General features: G+C 45.7%; 1 protein-coding gene across 4 annotated transcripts in view; it reads right to left on the reverse strand.

The window, feature by feature from the left end:
* plcl2 (phospholipase C like 2) overlaps positions 1–20,066 on the reverse strand; it is a 410,033-nt gene that overhangs the window by 144,117 nt on the left and 245,850 nt on the right. For 3 of the 4 annotated variants that reach the window (XR_015078396.1, XM_085988018.1, XM_085988020.1), the window contains exon 3: positions 15,197–15,397. Coding sequence is in view for 3 of the 4 variants with exons in the window: in XM_085988018.1 (XP_085844144.1) it covers positions 15,197–15,397 (201 nt within the window). In the remaining variant the exon portion in view is untranslated. Of the gene's footprint in view, positions 1–10,270; positions 10,427–15,196; positions 15,398–20,066 lie in introns of those variants that run through there. The other variant, XM_085988019.1, reaches the window with a different exon arrangement.

Consider the following 20,066-nt stretch of genomic DNA (forward strand, 5'->3'; position numbering starts at 1 on the left):
TCCATGTAGACTACATCAAATGCGCTATCCTCATCGACCCTCCTTGTTACCTCCTCAAAAAATTCTCTTCAGAGAGCAAATCTCTTCATAGAGCAAAGTGGTAATCTATATAATAACCTCAGGTGTTAGCTTGGATTTTTTTCCCCCATTAGTAGTTAGCGAGTAGTTCATTTGGTTAGTGACTATTTCATTTGGTAGCTTTCTACCTAACACATAATCAAATTCTTTACCACCTCCTTTTTTGACCACACTAGCTCCCTGAATGTTATATTAATTTCCATTCTCTGGATTAAACCATGTTTCTGATAGTCTCACCACATCACAGTTCCCTACTGACACAACAACCCCCAATTCCGGCATCTTATTTCTAATGCTTCTAATAGGTTAGTGTGTATATATATTGTATTATAGATTTGGCTCCTCTCTGTTCCCGATTTCCTGATTTGTGCTGTAGGTAGGTGAGGCTCTGTGCCAAGAGCATGCATTTCAAAATTTACCGAAAACAAAGAAAAAGGCATAAGCAAATAACCTGCATTCCATACTTTGTATCAGAGGATGGCAGTACCACCAATTTTCTGTCACAGAATTCCTTGCATCAAACAGGGAATGGTGGGAGAGATTATCAATTGGAATATACCACAAATCTTGTGCTCTTGGTGGCGAGCATCATCCACTGGGAGAGCACAATGTTCATAATTTAAAATCATTCAGGTGCACATTGCACATAATTTAAAATAATTCGCAGTGCATGCCTGAATTAATAAAATGTGTTGCTAGAGAGCAAGGCTGAGTGTACCAAACCTGGCTGAGAGGTGATAACACCTTCCCCTTAATTGAAGCCTCCTTGCCTGGTTATGCCTTCCACCACTTGGCATGTCCAGACTGTCAGAATGGCGGTGTGGCTCTGATCACCAAATCACAGCTTGATCTGTTCCCCTACTCCTCTGGCACCTTCTCCTCCTGAGCATCTCACCTTGTTCCACCCCTCTCGCCTCATCCTCATCTTCTACCGCCCACCCAAGTACCATAAAAATTTGCTCACTGAGATATTTTCACTGCTTTCCTCCCTCAGCCTCTGCACTAAGCGACTTCTCGGCTTCGGTGATTATAACCTCCATGTCAATTCATCATGCGCTCTCTCCTCTGAGTTCACTGCCCTCCTATCCTATCTCTTAATCTCTCCCGCCATAGAATCTCTCCTACCCATATTCACAACCACCCCCTTGACCTTGCCATCTCACTTCCTTGTATCGCTCTCCACCCACATCCTCCTTCCCCCTCCCAAGCCTACTTCCTTCTGTGACTGCCCCTGGAAAAAACTATCTCCCAGTTCAGTTACAACTGCACTTTCAAAATCCCATCTGTCTAGCCTTTGGCCTTCCATTCACCACAACATTTCTGCAGCTACCAATCTGGGGCCAGAGGGTGGGGTATTGCGGGGACTGCAGGGAGGCTTGACTTGGTGGGCAATGGGAACAGGTGAAACAGCAGAGGTGACTGAATGGATATGGTGGACAACTGATTTAGCCATTCACTGCCAAATCTGGCAGGACCACATAAAGCACCATCTGGTCCAGCTCGTCTGCCAAAACTTTTTTAAAAATTCATTTATGGGATGTGGGCATTGCTGGCAAGGCCAGCATTTATTGCCCATCCCTCATTGCCCTCGAGAAGGTGGCGGTGAGCCGCCTTCTTGAACCGCTGCAGTCCGTATGGTGAAGTGCTCTTAGGTAGGGAGTTCCAGGATTTTGACCCAGCGACAATGAAGGAGCAGCGAAGTACTTCTAAGTCAGGATGGTGTGTGACTTGGAGGGGAACTTGGAGGTGGTGGTGTTCCCATGCACCTGCTGCCCTTGTCCTTCTAGGTGGTAGAGGTTGCGAGTTTGGGAGGTGCTGCCGAAGAAGCCTTGGCAAGTTGCTGCAGTGCATCTTGTAGATGGTACACACTGCAGCCACGGTATGCCGGTGGTGGAGGGAGTAAATGTTTAAGGTGGTGGATGGGGTGCCAATCATGCGGGCTGCTTTGTCCTGGATGGTGTCGAGCTTTTTGAGTGTTGTTGGAGCTGCACTCATCCAGGCAAGTTGAGAGTATTCCATCACACTGCTTACTTGTGCCTTGTAGATGGTGGAAAGGCTTTGGGGAGTCAGGAGGTGATACACTTGCCGCAGAATACCTAGCCTCTGACCTGCTCTTGTTGCCATAGTATTTATGTGGCTGGTCCAGTTAAGTTTCTGGTCAATGGTGACCCCAGGATGTTGATGGTGGGGGATTTGGCGATGGTAATACCATTGAATGTTAAGTGGAGGTGGTTAGACTCTCGCAGGAGATAGTCATTGCCTGGCATTTCTGTGGCGCAAATGTTACCTGCCACTTATCAGCCCAAGCCTGTATGTCATCCAGGTCTTGTTGCATGTGGGCATGGGCTGCTTTATTATCTGAGGAGTTGTGAATGGCACTGAACACTGTGCAGTCATTAGCGAACATCCCCATTTCTGACCTTATGTTGGGGAAGGTCAGGAAGCAGCTGAAGATGGTTGGGCCTAGGACACTGCCCTGAGGAACTCATGCAGCAATGTCCTGCTCACGATTCCAGGTTTATCCTGGAATACAAAGATAACCCCCAGCTTCTTTTCTCTACTGCAAACAGTCTTCTTAAACCTCTCTCCGCTGTCACCTCCACTCTCACCTCCAACAAGTGCGAGGAGCTCATGGACTTCTTTGTCTCTAAGGTTGAGATCATCCGATCAGCTGCCTCTGCCGCTTCCCTCCCTTCCCCTAGCCCACCGGGCCAAGATTTCCCCCTACCCTAGCCCTGAACTCACACCTTTCTCTAGTTTCTCTCCTATCTCCACTCATGCCATCTCCAAGCTCACCTTGTCCATGAGAGCCATCTCCTGCTTCTTCGACCCTATTCCCACTAAACTGCTGAACACACAACTTCCCTTCCTGGCTCCCATGTTAGCTGATATTGTTGATGGTTCTCTCTCCTCAGGTACTGTCTCATGCTCCTTCAGATCTGCCGTCATCACTCCTCTCCTCAAAAAAACAACCCTTGAGCCCTCCACCCTTGCAAACGATCACCCAGATCCAACCTCCCTTTCCTCTCCAAAGTCCTTGAACGTGCTGTCACCTCCCAGATATTTGAATTCATCCTATCAGCTTTCCGCCCCGCCACAGTACTGAAACCGCTCTTATCAAAGTCACAAATTACATCCTATGTGACTGTGAAAAGTGTGTAGCAAAGGCAGTGTGGTTTTACATTTCATATAGATTAGGATAAGCAGACTAGCACCTGTCAGAAAGGTAGTGAATTTCTTGAGTGTGTCCAGGATAGTTTTCTACAATATGTCCTAGAGGCAACAAGGGGGCAAGCCATATTAGATTTAGTAATGAGTAATGAGCCAGATTTAGTTAACATCCTAACTGTGCGTGAACATTTATCCAATAGTGATCATAACATGATCGAGTTCAATGTAGCGTTTGAAAGGGAGAAATGCGAAACAGCTACAGGTACACTATCCCTTATCCGAAAGCCTTGGGACCAGCTGAGTTTCGGTTTTCGGAATTTTTCGGATTTCAGAAGGTATTATTATAAGACTGGGAAATTTGTCGGGGGTCGGGGTCAGCAGGGGGTCGGGGGGGAGAAAAGAATATCGGACGGGTCGCGGTTCGGGGGGGGTCGGGTCGGGTGGGAGGGGGGAGAAAAGAATATCGGACGGGTCAGGGGTCGGGTTGGGTGGGGGGTGGAGAAAAGAATATCGGATGGGTCGCGGTTCGGGTCGGGTCGGGTGGGAGGGTGGAGAAAAGAATATCGGATGGGTCGGGGGTCGGGTGGAGAAAAGAGTATCGGACGGGTCGGGGGTCGGGTGGGGAGGGGAGAAAAGAATATCGGACGGGTCGGGGGTCGGGGGGAGAAAAGAATATCGGACGGGCCGCTGTATTGTTGGGTTCACTCTCCCGGTATCTCCTTCACACTGCCCGGCTCGGCCTGCAATCTCCTACCCAGGAGGGAACTCTGTGACCCTCTGCCCTGCTCAGCGTAAGTCGTGCGCCAATCTGGTCATGTCATGCGCACGACTTACGCTGAACGAAAAAACTTTCTGTTTTTAGAGGTTTTCGGAAGTTCGGATAAAGGATAGTCTACCTGTACTAAAATTCTAGATTTAGGTAAGGCCGACTTCAATGCGATGAGGCAGAGACTGTCCACAGTAAACTGGGCAAATCTGTTAGCAGGTAAAATGACAGAAAATCAGTGGGAGATGTTTAAAAGAGAATTTAATGTTATACAGAACCAGTTTGTACCCGAGGAGCAAGATCTCTACTTGCCAAAAAACCCCAGCCATGGACGACTAAAGAGGTGAGGGACGGTACAAAACTAAAGAGGTGAGGGACGGTACAAAACTAAAGAGGTGAGGGACGGTACAAAACTAAAGGGGTGAGGGACGGTACAAAACTAAAGGGGTGAGGGACGGTACAAAACTAAAGGGGTGAGGGACGGTACAAAACTAAAGAGGTGAGGGACGGTACAAAACTAAAGAGGTGAGGGACGGTACAAAACTAAAGGGGTGAGGGACGGTACAAAACTAAAGAGGTGAGGGACGGTACAAAACTAAAGAGGTGAGGGACGGTACAAAACTAAAGAGGTGAGGGACGGTACAAAACTAAAGAGGTGAGGGACGGTACAAAACTAAAGGGGTGAGGGACGGTACAAAACTAAAGAGGTGAGGGACGGTACAAAACTAAAGAGGTGAGGGACGGTACAAAACTAAAGAGGTGAGGGACGGTACAAAACTAAAGGGGTGAGGGACGGTACAAAACTAAAGAGGTTAGGGACGGTACAAAACTAAAGAGGTGAGGGACGGTACAAAACTAAAGAGGTGAGGGACGGTACAAAACTAAAAGAAAAAACATACAAAAATGCAAAAAATAGCACAGATCCTGGTGAATGGGAAAGATACAAAGAACAGCAAAAGGTCACAAAACAGATAGTAAGAGCTACAAAAAGGGAGTATGAAAAGAAACTTGCAAGGGATATCAAAATCAATGCGAAGAATTTTTACAATTACATTAGAAAAAAGGCGGTGGTCAGGAGCAATGTTGGTCCCTTAAAAACTGAAAGCGGTGATATTGTCAATAATGGGGAAATGGCGGACATGCTGAATAATTACTTTGCATCAGTATTTACAGTAGAAGAAGATAGCATGCCAGAAATACCAAGGAAATTAATATTGAATCGGGGACAGGGACGCAATAAAATTAACTTAAGTAAAATAACAGTAATGAAGAAAATAATGGCACTAAAGAGTGACAAACCCCCAAGACCAGCCGGTTTCCATCCCAGGGTTTTAATGGAAGTAGGTGAGCACATTGCAGATGCCCTAACTGTAATTTTCCAAAGTTCCCTAGATTCAGGAGCCGTTCCTTTAAATTGGAAAATTGCACGTCACTCTGCTATTTAAGAATGGCGAGAGAGGGAAACCAAGGAATTATAGACCAGTTAGCCTAACATCTGTTGTCGGGAAATTGCTAGAGTCTATAATTAAGGATAGGGTGACTGAACACCTCGAAAATTTTCAGTTGCTCAGAGATCCAGCATGGATTTGTGAAAGGTAGGCCATGCCTGACTAACCTGATTGAATTTTTTGAAGAGGTGACTAAAGTAGTGGACAGGGGATTGTCTATGGATGTAATTTAATGGACTTCCAGAAGGCATTTGAGAAAGTCCCACATAAGAGACTGTTAACTAAGGTACAAGCCCATGGAATTGAGTGCAAATCATTGACCTGGTTAGGAAATTGGTTGAGCGGCAGGAGACAGAGTAGGGATAATGGGTAGATACTCTAATTGGCAGGGTGTGACTAGTGGTGTCCCGTAGGGATCTGTGCTGGGGCCTCAACTATTCACAATATTTATTAACGACTTAAATGATGGCATAGAAAATCATATATCCAAATTTGCTGATGACACAAAGATAGGCGGCATTGTAGGCAGTGTAGATGAAAGCATAACATTACAAAGGGATATTAATAGATTAAGTGAATGGGCAAAACTGTGGCAAATGGATTTCAATGTAAGCAAATGTGAGGTCATCTACAGTACTTTGAACCTAAAAAGGATAGAACAGGGTACTTTCTAAATGGTGAAAAGCTAAAAACAGTAGACATCCAAAGAGACTTAGGGGTCCAGGTACATAGATCATTAAAATGTCATGAATGTGTACAGAAAATAATCAAAAAGGCTAATGGAATGCTGGCCTTTATATCTAGAGGACTAGAATACAAGGGGGTAGAAGTTATGCTGCAGCTATACAACACCTTGGTTAGACCACACTTGGGGTACTGTGAGCAGTTCTGGGCACCACACCTTAGGAAGGATATACTGGCCTTGAATGGAGCGCAGCGTAGGTTTATCAGAATGATACCCGGACTTCAAGGGCTGTTACGAGGAGAGGTTACACAAATTAGGATTGTATTCCCTAGAATCTAGAAGGCTAAGGGGTCATCTGATCGAAGTTTTCAAGCTATTAAGGGGAACAGATAGGGTAGAGAGAGAGAAACTATTTCTGCTGGTTGGGGATTCTAGGACTGGGGACATAGTCTAAAAATTAGAGCCAGACCTTTCAGGAGTGAAATTAGGAAACACTTCTACACATAAAGGGTGGTAGAAGTTTGGAACTTTCTTCCGCAAACAGCAATTGATGCTAGATCAATTATTAATTTTAAATCTGAGATTGATAGCCTTTTGTTTACCAAAGGTATTAAGGGATATGGGCCAAAGGCGGGTATATGGAGTTAGGTCGCAGATCAGCCATGATCTCATTGAATGGTGGAACAGGCTCGAGGGGTTGAATGGCCTACTCCTGTTCCTATGTTCTATGTAAACTGTCCCTCCTTGTTCTTCTTGACCTGTCTGCAGCCTTTGACACGACTGACCACACCATCCTCCTCCAACACCTCTCCATCGTTGTTCAGCTGGGTGGGACGGCACTCGCCTGGTTCCATTCTTAGCTATCCAGTCATAGCCAGAGAATCACCTGCAATGGCTTGTCTTCCCGCGACCACGACGTTACCTCTGGTGTCCCCCAAGGATCTATCTTTGGTCCCCTTCCATTTCTCATCTACATGCTGCCCATCGGCAAAATCATCCGAAAACACAGCGTCAGTTGCGACATGTACACTGGCGACACCCAGCTCTACCTCACCACCACCTCTCTTGACCCCTCCACTCTCTCTAAATTGTCAGACTGCTTGACCGACATCCAGTTATGGATGAGCAAAAATTTCCTCCAAATAAATATTGGGAAGACCAAAGCCATTGTCTTCAGCCCTCACCACCAACTCCATTCCTCTCCCTGGCATCTGTCTGAGGCGGAACCCGACTTCGCAACCTTGGGGTCATATTTGACCCCGAGATGAGCTTACAACCGCATATCTGCGCCATCACTAAGACCGCCTATTTCCACCTCCAGAATATCGCTCGACTCCGCCCCTGCCTCAGCTCATCTGCTGCTAAAACCCTCATCCATGCCTCTGTTATCTCTAAACCTGACTATTCCAATGCACTCGTGGCTGTCCTCCCACGTTCTACCCTATGTAAACTTGAGGTCATCCAAAACTCTGCTGCCAATGTCCTAACTCGCACCACGTCCTGTTCACCCATCACCTCCGTGCTTGCTGAGCTACATTGGCTCCCGGTCCAGCAACTCCTCGGTTTAAAAATTCTCATCCTTGTTTTCAAATCTCTCCATGTCCTCGCCCCTCCCTATCTCTGTAAACTCCTCCAGCCCTACAACCCTTCAAGATATCTGCACTCCTCCAATTCTGGCCTCTTGAGCAGTCCCGATTTTAATCGCTCCACCATTGGCCTTCAGCTGCCAAGGCCCTAAGCTCTGGAATTCCCCCCCTAAACCTCTCCCCTCTCTTTCCTCCTTTAAGATGTTCCTTAAAACCTACCTCTTTGACCAAGCTTTTGGTCATCTAATAAATTAATATAATCTTATGTGACTCGGTGGAAAATTTTGTTTGATAATGCTCCTGTGAAATGCCTTGGGATGTTTTACTACGTTAAAGGCGCTATATAAATACAAGTTGTTGTTGTTGTCTCTAACTTGGTGACAAGATGTTCGTGAGTTCCTTGCACATGTTGTTGGAGGTGAGGGTAGAACAAGCAGAGGATATGGAGAAAAGAAGCCGGGGTTATCTTTGCCCTCAAGAATGATTCTAGAGTACAGCTTGGTGTGGTCCAGCTAAATCTGACGACGGATGGCAAAGCCAGTTGCGCAAAAATGTGGTCCATACTGGGGGAACAACTAGGGTGGGAGAGAATAATGATTTCACTGCGGACAAGGGAATCAAAATTGGAGATTAGGGAGTGGTTGAGAAAATTGACAGCCATAAAGTTATTGTAGTGAACGAAGGGCCAAAGGTTAGATAGTTGGGTGTTTGAAAGTGTAGTTATAAGTGACTTGGGGTAAAGATTTTTCCAATGACAGATGCAAAAGTTGGAAGTGGGTAGAAAATTGTGGGTGGTGATAGATACAAGGAGCTGGTTGGAGATGGCCTTGTCAGTGATCATGATCACAGAAGTAGAGAGGCCAGGGGAGATGGTGAGGTCAAAGGGGTGGTTTGAATATGGGGAGGAGATTTTATGTGGAGGGAAAGATTTAGGGAAGACAGGAGGGCGGTGAAATCAGAGGAGAGAGGGAAACAGTAGCTGAGATGGAGATTCAAATTGCCGAGGATGAGAAGTCCTTTCTTTCTTGCTGTCTCACTTTGAGATCATTTTCCTATTGGCCCTGAATTACCTCTGGAGTACGCCTCCGACCCGTGAAACATCCACGAACTTACCTCTTGGCTCTAAAGCTACGGAGAGTTCGGGTCTTGGGCCTCCAGGCGTACGCCTGCATAAAGGCCCACGGATCCCAGGGACGCAGGCGGTTCGGAAGCGTGGGATCACGTGGGCCTGGTCTCCAATGAGAAAGGAGGATTCCATTGCAGTCATTTCCGAACGGGATCCGCTAATGACATGCAATGGAATCCCCAAATAATTAAATAATTTAGACAACTCTAATAAATATAAATGTTCTGATTTTCAAATTTAATTAAAAGTCCCTTTATTACACCAAATACAATAAAAATTTAACTTTTGAAAAATAATTTTAAACATTTTAATCCAGGCCAATATTTGCATAAAATAATTTTAATGTTTGTGCAACATTTTTTTATTAAAACATTTTTAATTTAAGATTTATAATAACCCATATGCTGGTGAAAGTAGGCCCTACGCCTGCATTTACTAGCTGTAAGAGTTTCATGGGAAATTGCTGGGCAGTAGCCTAACTCTGCGCCAATGAAAGTGATTTTCCAGTCGGTTCGTATGATCCGTCAAGACGAACTTTGACAGATTGCAAGTTCTGAGTTTTCGTTCATGCGGAAACCCGGAACTTGTGGGGCCTTTCAGAAGGATTATGGCGGAGTGTGCTGATACCGTAAATTCTGGCCCAATATCTTCTGCGCTTGATTTTAAGTTCAGTGTTCCTTTTTTTTTTACTGGTCATGCAGATGTATTTGAGTCTTCAATAACTAATGACTGTAGTGTGAAAACCACTTGACAGCCAATTCTTTTAATTAATGGTCTATTTTCTCTGATGACTGAATTGACCAATGGTTTCAATATATTTAGCCTATCTGATCCAATTCTAATGGTGAGAAGCATATTTGTTAATGCCTGTGCACAATTGTTTTTCCTCTTAATCTATTGATTAACTTACAAAACTATAAGGGAACTGTTGTAGAATTGCATCATGTCAAGTAGTATTGCAAGTGCATCTGCTGCTCTCTTTACACTGACAGAAATGACTCATTGCACATCACGATTAGAAAAGCCCATCCATGAATGTGTTAATTCTTAATTACCTGACCAAGATATTCTTACTATTAATTATACAACTTGTATAATTACAATAAATCCCAATAGCCAGTTTGTAACACCAATTACTTTTTTAATCCTGGAACTTGCTGTAATTGTACTAACTTTGCATTGCTGATGGTTTTTGGGAGTATGCGCCCCTGCCATTAACTCTGGTACTCCTTTTTTTCAAGCCATGTGTAAAATGTGCAAACCTCCACTTCGACAGTGGGCTGGCCAATGGAGTGGTCACACTTATTAAGCACCTCTGCAGTATTTAAATAGCTTCGGCAACCATTTAAACTATAGTGAAATATCCAGTGAAATGGAGGCTGTCACCCATGAACTACTCACGTGAACAATGCAGCACTGGAGCTGCTAAGTCAGGAAGTGAGGCAAGGAGGGCTGCTCTGTATGGAACAGAAGGGCACCCTCCTCAAAAGCAGATGGCACAGCAAGCCCAACAAAAGATAGACAGCGCAATGGTGTTTGTGTAACCTGAAGAACCTGGACACAAGTCTGAAAGAAGATGGCAGATCTGAAGTAAGCTGCTACAGAAGGCCACACAACATATATATCAAGTAGCTGTCCCACGTTTGCCACAAAGTGTTACCTCAAAACCTTTAACTCATTACCCGCTGCATCATTGAAACAATCATATTGAGTGCAGTCCTGTCAGAAGATAGACAGTCCACTGAAAACTTATCATTCAGAGTATACTGCAGCACGGCAGTAATTCAAGCAGCAACTTGAAACTGAAACTGTTGTCACACAAATCGTAAAGAGGCTTGACACAGGAAATCTTTGTAAGACAACCTAGCTGTGTGAGGCGTGTTGATTTACTGTCAGAAAGGATGGGCTGCTGGATGGGCAGACAAATGTCACTGGGAGGTTAAATTTGCTACTGGGGCAAAATGCAAAAATTGGTGCGGTGACCAGGAAATTGGTTGGAAATTGATTTCCGCAGCCGCATAAACACGTGCAAATAGGGGTCTTATGACACAATTAAGACTCAAACCTGATTTTAACTCAAAGTCACTGATGTCCCTGTCCAGCACCCAACCCGCAAGTAAAACCTAGCGTGAATGGTCTCTCAGAGCCACTGAAGCAGTATTTAAAGGAGCACTCAGCTGCAGGAAAGTGGATCATAGGATCGGTGTGCCATTGTGCTGTTTGGTTTAGTAGAAGAGTTTCCAGTCTTCAGATTGCTTTTTTCTGATACTCTTTGCCCTTCTTACCCTTTTCAGCGGAAAATAAATCTGTCAGCCTTTGCAAAGTCAACTGAAGTATGCAATTGTCATCTGGTAACTACAGCACAATAATTTAGTTATCTGAGATGCCTGTAAATGTGAAAGTAGTCATCAAATGCCGCATGTATTAATTGAACGGTTCTGCGCAAATAGCAAGAAAACATATGACTATAGCATTTAAAGTCAACACCCTAAAAGTATGTGGTTTTCTTACCGTCAGAATGACTAACATAACACAAACATCCCCTGATACAATAGCAAAATACTGCGGATGCTGGAAACCTGAAATAACAACAGAAAACGCTGGAAAAACTCAGCAGGCCAGGCAGCATCCGTGGAGAGAGAAACAGAGTTAAAGTTTCAGGTTGAAGACCTTTCGTCAGAACTGGAAAAAAGCAGGAAAAGGAACAGATTTTAAAGCAAGTTTAGGGGCTAGGAAATGGGGGCGGGGATGAAAGAACAAAAGGGAAGGTCTGTGATAGGATGGAAGGCAGGAGAAGTAAAAAGGCATTAAGAGATATTCAAGGCAAGAGGAGATGGTAATGGAACAGGTTAAGAAACAAAGGATGGTTCTAGATGGAGTGTGAATTGCGCTGGCAGAATGAAGGACAGCTGCCATGTGGGAGGGAAGAAAAAAAGCACAAACAAAAAGTGTGGATAAAAAACATATATGTGGTAGGGGCCGAGGTTATGATCTGAAATTGTTGAACTCTATGTTGAGTCCAGAGGGCTGTAAAGTGCCTAATCGGAAGATGAGGCGCTGTTCCTCGAGCTTACGCTGAGCTTCCGTGGAACAATGCAAGAGGCCGAGAACAGTGAGGTCTGAGTGGGAATGGAGTGGTGAATTAAAGTGACAGGCTACCAGGAGCTCAGGGTCCCCCTTACGGACTGAACGGAAGTGTTCCGCAAAGCGGTCACCCAATCTGCGTTTGGTCTCCCCAATGTAGAGGAGACCGCATCGTGAGCAGCGAATACAGTATACTAAATTGCAAGAAGTACAAGTAAATCGCTGTTTCACCTGGAAGGGGTGTTTGGGGCCCTGGACAGTGGGAAGGTATAAGGGCATGTGTTGCATCTCCTGTGCTTGCATGGGTAGGTGCCAGGCGAAGGGGAAGAGGTGCTGGGGGTGATAGAGGAGTGGACTAGAGTGTCTCGGAGGGAGTGGTCCCTACGGAATGCTGAAAGGGGAGGTGAGGGGAAGATGCGTTTGGTGGTGGGATCATTTTGGAGGTGGCAGAAATGGCGGAGGATGATCCGCTGAATGTGAAGGCTGGTGGGGTGAAAGGTGAGGACAAGGGGAACTCTATCGTGGTTCCGGGAGGGAGGGGCAGGGGTGAGGGCAGAAGTGCGGGAGATAGAACGGACACGGTCGAGGGCTGTGTCAACCACAGTAGAGGGAAAATCCCCGGTTGAGGAAAAAGGAAGACATGTCGGAAGCACTAGTATGGAAGGCCTGAGCTTCATCCCCTTACGCCACCACCTCAATGAATTTCGAGCTCGGCACGATGCTGAGCTCTTATTCCGCCGCTTTCGTCTCCGCGCCCACTTCTTTGGCCAGGAGCCTTTCCCCCGCACGGCTGACCCTTTCTCCCGCTTTCAGAATTCTCGTTCTACCTGAACCCCTCCTTCTGGCCTCTTACCCTCTCTAGATCTTTTCATTGCAAACTGCCACCGTGACATCGGCCGTCTCCATTTCTCTGCTCCCCTCACTCACTCCAACCTACCTCCCTCTGAACTTGCAGCACTCCATTCTCTCAGATTCAACCCCGACATTGTCATTAAACCTGCTGACGAGGGTGGTGCTGTTGTTGTTTGGGAAACCGACCTCTACCTAGCGGAAGCTGAACGCCAGCTCTCCGACACCTCCTCTTACCTCCGCCTGGACCATGACCCCACTACCGAACATCAAGCCACCATTTCCAAGACTGTCACTGACCTCATTTCCTCTGGAGATCTTCTCCCTACGGCCGCCAACCTCATAGTTCCCCAACCCCGCACAGCCCGCTTCTATCTCCTTCCCAAGATCCACAAACAGGACTGCCCTGGTAGACCCATCGTTTCAGCCTGTTCTTGCCCCACGGAACTTATCTCTTCCTATCTCGACTCTATTTTTTCTCCCCTTGTCCAGTCTCTTCCCACCTACATCAATGACTCTTCTGACGCCCTCCGCCACTTTAACAGTTCCCAGTTTCCTGGCCCCAACCGCCTCCTTTTCACTATGGATGTACAATCCCTCTACACCTCCATCCCCCACCAGGATGGCCTGAGGGCGCTCCGCTTATTCTTTGAACAGAAGCCCAACCAGTCCCCATCCACCACCACCCTCCTCCGCCTGGCTGAACTTGTTCTCACATTGAACAACTTCTCCTTTAACTCCACTCATTTCCTCCAAATCAAAGGTGTTGCTATGGGTACCCGCATGGGTCCTAGCTATGCCTGCCTTTTCGTGGGATATGTGGAACACTCTTTGTTCCAGTCCTACTTGAGTCCCCTCCCTCACCTCTTTTTCCGGTACATTGATGACTGTATCGGTGCCGTTTCCTGCTCTCGCCCTGAACTAGACAATTTCATTCACTTTGTTTCCAATTTTCACCCTTCCCTCACCTTCACATGGTCCATCTCCGACTCTTCCCTTCCCTTTCTCGACTTCTCCGTCTCCATCTCTGGGGATAGGTTATTGACAAACATTCACTACAAGCCCACTGACTCCCACAGCTACCTGCACTACACTTCCTCCCACCCCGCCTCCTCTAAGGACTCTATTCCATTCTCACAGTTTCTCCGTCTCCACCGCATCTGCTCGGACGATGCCACCTTCCATAACAGTGCTTCCGACATGTCTTCCTTTTTCCTCAACCGAGGATTCCCCTCTACAGTGGTTGATACAGCCCTTAACCATGTCCGTTCTATCTCCCGCATTTCTGCCCTCAGCCCTGCCCCTCCCTCCCGGAACCACGATAGAGTTCCCCTTGTCCTCACCTTTCACCCCACCAGTCTCCACATTAAACGGATCATTCTCCGCCACTTCCGCCACCTCCAGCGTGATCCCACCACCAAACGCATCTTCCCCTCACCTCCCCTTTCAGCATTCCGTAGGGACCGCTCCATCTGCGACACCGTAGTCCACTCCTCTATCACCCCCAGCAGCCCTTCCCCCGGCACCTTCCCGTGCAAGTGCAGGAGATGCAACACATGCCCTTATACCTCCCCCCTTCCCACTGTCCAGGGCCCCAAACACCCCTTCCAGGTGAAACAGTGATTTATTTGTACTTCTTGCAATTTAGTATACTGTATTCGCTGCTCACAATGTGGTCTCCTCTACATTGGGGAGATCAAACGCAGATTGGATGACCGCTTTGCAGAACACCTCCGTTCAGTCCGTAAGGGAGACCCTGAGCTTCCGGTCGCCTGTCACTTTAATTCACCGCTCCATTCCCACTCAGACCTCACCGTCCTCGGCCTCTTGCATTGTTCCGTGGAAGCTCAGCGTAAGCTCGAGGAACAGAACCTCATCCTTGGATTAGGCACTTTACAGCCCTCTGGACTCAACATAGAGTTCAACAATTTCAGATCATAACCTCGGCCCCTATCACATATATATTTTTTATCCACACTTTTTGTTTGTGCATTTTTTTTCCTTCCTTCCCACATGGCAGCTGTCTTTCATTCTGCCAGCGCAATTCACACTTCATCCAGAGCCATCCTTTGTTTCTTAGCCTGTCCCATTACCATCTCCTCTTGCCTTGAATATCTCTTAATGCCTCTTTACTTCTCCTGCCTTCCATCCTATCACAGACCTTCCCTTTTGTTCTTTCATCCCCGCCCCCATTTCCCAGCCCCTAAACTTGCTTTAAAATCTGTTCCTTTTCCTGCTTTTTTCCAGTTCTGACGAAAGGTCTTCAACCTGCAACGTTAACTCTGTTTCTCTCTCCACGGATGCTGCCTGGCCTGCTGAGTTTTTCCAGCGTTTTCTGTTGTTATTTTACAAACATCCCCTGCTCTGATGGAGAAATGAGTGCAGGTCTGTATAGATACTTACCACATCATATGCAGTGACTACTTTCTTCAGGACCTCTGGGATTACTCCTTGGGGCTCCATTGAGGGGTAATCGTCTTTTAGGTTCAATACCACGATAGGTATATTATCACTGTTCAGCAGAGTTGACAAGGCCATAAAGCACTGTATTAGATTAGAAACCGGGGAGAGGCCACATAATTCCTTGAAAGAAACTATTGCGTTCTGAAAAAAGAAAATAAGAAATTAAAATTAACAACCTGAAATTATAAATCATTTTTTTAATAACATTTTACAAACTACATCATACTGCAAAGAATATATTCCTGAATTTCAACGGGGATAGTAATTCTTTAAGAAAGATCAAAAAATCTGATCAAAACCACACCCATAAACTCAATTTCTGGAGCTCAGATAGCTATAAATCACTTGAGTCAAAAATGTATCCCTCCGATTGCAGATAATCCATTACAGAGCAGTTATAATATTGAGACTACTCAATTAGTCTCTTGAAGCAATTTACATGCCACTTGTGCAGTTAGAACCTGCAGTGGTATATTTTGGAGCATTAAAACAATTGTGTTTTTTTTTCATTATCTTTGAACACTTTCACTTGTTAGGTATAAAAATATTGGACATGGGGAAAAGAGGCTGTTTTGACTTAGCAAGGCAGTTGTAGGTGGGTGGGTCATGCGAGGCTACCCCCAGGAATACATCCAACCAGAGTTGGCAACCCTAATCTAGGAGAGGTGGCCGAAAGCCTGGTCAAAGAGGTGGATTTTAAGGAGAGGTGGAGAAGTGGTGGGGGTTAGGGAGAAATTGGAGTTTGGGGCCCAGACGACTGAAGGCACAGCAGCTAATGGTGGGCGAAGGGGGATATGCACAAGAGGCCAGAATTTGGGGAGGGGGGAGGGGGAATTTGTAGGGCTGGAGGAGGTTTCGGAGATAGGGAGCAGCAAGACCATGAAGGAATTTAAACACAAGGATGAGAATTTTGGACTGGAGCCATTTCAGGAGCGGGAATCAGCAAGGACGGGGTGATGGATGAGTGGGATTTGGTGTGAGATGGGATACGGGCAGCAGAGTTTTGGATGAAGTTTACACAGCACGGAGGATGGAACGCCAGCCAGGTAAGCACTGGAATAGTCGAGCCTGGAGGTGACAAAGGCACGGCCGAGGGTTTCAGCAGCAGATGGGCTGAGACAGGGGCGGAGGTGGACAATGTTACGGAGGTGGTCTTTGTGATGGAGAGAGTATGAGCTTAGAAGCTCAGCTCAACTTCACTACAATCAAACTACTAGGTATAATGGTATTTTATAAACTTTTTTTCTGCTCTTTTTAAAATGTTCACTTGTGCTGTGGTATGGTTCGAGCAGGTTAGTCAACTGTGGAGGCCATCAGAGTTGTATTTACATACGTACACTTTTCAGCAGGTGTTACTGGATACCAATTTGGAGAGGAACCCTGGCTAAGTCTTTTACCAGCCCTAGCGTGGATACTGAAGCTAACTGTACTACTCGGAGCTCCGACACGGCAGGAGAGCCCCAGGTGGGCAGAGGAAATGCTTCAAGGACACCCTCAAAGCCTCCTTGAAAAAGTGCAACATTCCCACCGACACCTGGGAATCCCTGGCCCAAGGCCGCACAAAGTGGAGGAGAAGTATCCGGGAAGGCGCCAAACACCTCGAGTCTCTTCGCCGGGAGCAAGCGGAAGCCAAGCGCAAACAGCGGAAGGAGCGCATGTCAACCCAAGCACCCCACCCACCCGCCCCTTCAACCACCGTCTGCCCCACCTGTGACAGAGACTGTAGGTCCCGCATTGGACTCATCAGTCACCTGAGAACTAATTTTTAGTGCAGAAGCAAGTCATTCTCGGTTCCGAGGGACTGCCTAAGAAGACGACTGCCTCTACTAATGCTCCAATTAAGATAAGACAGTTTGAAAAATAAAATATTCTAATAATCAACAAAACCGAGCTCAGCCTGCTAGCACAACAGCAAAAACACTAGCTTCAGATCCCTACGGTTAAGGTTGTCAGACACTTAAACATCATGTTAATTCTCAACTAGCCTGATAAATGGGCACCCTGCTGGGTGTTCTCAGCAAGAGTCAGAATAGGTATCAGCTTGCAGTGCAATTTATTCCACATTCCTGATGAAAGTACTGCAGGTGATGCAAAAGTACTGGATTGAAGCAAAATAGGTGAGGAATTTAAAATAGGAAGGTGACCAAAACCAAGCATTTTTGTAATATATTACCAGTTTATACTATAATTATTAAAATATGAATATATTCTACACCCCAGCAAATTAAATATCAGGCAAAATTTAGCATTCAGTCCTGTTCTATTATGCCATAATTCCAACAGTGTAATATTTGTTCAGAATGTTGCACAGAAAATTAGCCAGTGATGCAGAACAACCCAAAGTGCCACTCAATATGCATGTAGCCTTGAACCTTAATAAACATAATAAAGGCTAGCTTAAATGCCCTCTAGATTTAACCTGTAATAGCTAAATTAATTATTATTACAGCACACTCTCAACTCAGCCAGTCCTTTGGCCTCTATAATGCGCACAAGTTCCATAGAGGCAGTGAGCCTGTCTTTGGAACAACACTATAGTGTGGCTACTTTCTGGCAAAAATCAATAAATATAGAGAAAAAATATTGTCCTGTAGCACAAGGGGCCCATTAAGGACTGTTGTACCATTACTGCATTGAACTTACATTTGTAATTACATTTCTTTCAAAAAGAATTTCATCTTTCATCTGGAATACATTACCTGAAAGGGTGGTGGAAGCAGATTCAACAGTAACTTTCAAAAGGAAATTGGATAAATACTATAAAAGGAAAAACATTCGCAGGGCTATGGGGAAAAAGCAGGGGAGTGGGACTAATTGGACAGCTCTTTTAAAGAGGCGGCAGACACGATGGGCCGAATGGCCTCCTTCTGTGTTGTATCATTCTGATATTCTCTTTCCTCATGTCTACTTTAAAAAGTGGATTAAGATAATTCTTTCAATTTAGAAATGCTGTGTTATTTGTCACATTTCTCTGATTCCAATTCATAATATTCAGCAACTGAACACAGAAAAACATTTACACATGTTGCCTGACAAATGTGTTGTGAAAAGTGTAAAGGACATTCAACACTCAATGTGATAAGTTACAATTATTCTGCACTGAATCTCAACCTGCTCCATTTAGAATGACATTACTACACTCTGTGTCACAGTTTGATATGCAGCAGTTACAATACTTAGTGTTTTAAAATAGCAACATGACCTTGTTTATACTGCAGACAGGGTAACAGAAACAATACCTAAATATAACATAAAAACATAAAATGCTGGAAATACTCAGCAGGTCAGGCAGCATCTGTGGAGAGAAAAACAAAGTTAACGTTTCAGGTCGATGACCTTTCCTCAGAACTGGAAAAAGCTGGAGATGTAGCAGGTTTTAAGCAAGTGCAGAGACAGGGAAAGGGGGAGGGGAGCAAAGAACAAAAGGGAAGGTCTGACAAAAGGGATGATGGTGCAAGGTAAAAGGAGATGGTAATAGGACAAGGAAAGAAGCAGAAGATGGGTCTAGAGGAGATGTAAATTGTATTTTAATTAATTCACAGGATGTGGGCGTCGCTGGCAAGGCCAGCATTTATTACCCATCCTTAATTGCCCTCGAGAAGGTGACCTTTGAGCTGCCTTCTTAAACCGCTGCAGTCTGTGTGTGCAGTCTATGTGCAGTATGTGTGCAGTCTATGTGTGCAGTCTGTGTGTGTGCAGTCTATGTGTGCAGTCTGTGTGCAGTCTATGTGTGCAGTCTGTGTGTGCAGTATATGTGTGCAGTCTGTGTGCAGTATGTGTGTGCAGTCTATGTGTGCAGTCTGTGTGTGCAGTATATGTGTGCAGTCTATGTGTGCAGTCTGTGTGCAGTATGTGTGTGCAGTCTATGTGTGCAGTCTGTGTGTGCAGTATGTGTGCAGTCTATGTGTGCAGTCTGTGTGTGCAGTAGCAGTTTGGTACAACTGAGTGAGGCTAGCTGGGCTAATTCAGAGGGCAGTTAAGAGTCAACTACATTGCTGTGGGTCTGGAGTCACATATAGGCCAGACTAGGTAAGTAAGGACGGCAGATTTCCTTCCCTAAAGGACAGTAGTGAACAGGTGGGTTTTTACAACAATCCGATAGTTTCATGGTCACCATTTACTGATACTAGCTTTTTATGCCAGATTTACTTAATTAACTGTATTTAAACTCCCCAGCTGCCATGATGGGATTTTTTATGTTCCCGGATCCACTATGCTATCCTGTGTAGGAATAACAGAATCATCAGCAACTGCTACTGTCTGAAAAAATGGGGGGGGGGGGGGGGGAGAGGTTATGATCTGAAATTGTTGAACTCTATGTTGAGTCCGGAAGGCTGTAAAGTGCCTAATCGAAAGATGAGGTGCTGTTCCTTGAGCTTACGTTGAGCTTCACTGGAACAGTGTAGGAGGCTGAGGTCAGAGAGGTCAGAGTGGGAATAGGGCAGAGAATTAAAATGACAGGCGACCGGAAGCTCGGGGTCACGCTTGCGGACTGAACGGAGGTATTCCGCAAAGCGGTCACCCAATCTACGTTTGGTCTCCCTAATGTAGAGGAGACCACATCGTGAGCAGCAAATATAGTATACTAAATTGCAAGAAGTACAAGTAAATCGGTGTTTCACCTGGAAGGAGGCTTTAGGCTCCTGGATGGTGGGAAGGGAGGACGTAGGTGTTGCATCTCATATGCTTCCCGTGCAGAACACCTGCCTTCAGTCCACAAGCATGACCCCGAGCTTCCAGTCGCCTATCTTTTTGATTCTCAGCCTCACTTTCACTCTGTCCTCGGCCTCCTAGTTACAGTTACAATTCT

Source organism: Somniosus microcephalus, chromosome 5 (assembly GCF_052327205.1).
Source record: "Somniosus microcephalus isolate GS21.2 chromosome 5, FLI_Smic_1.0, whole genome shotgun sequence".
NCBI lineage: Eukaryota > Metazoa > Chordata > Chondrichthyes > Squaliformes > Somniosidae > Somniosus > Somniosus microcephalus.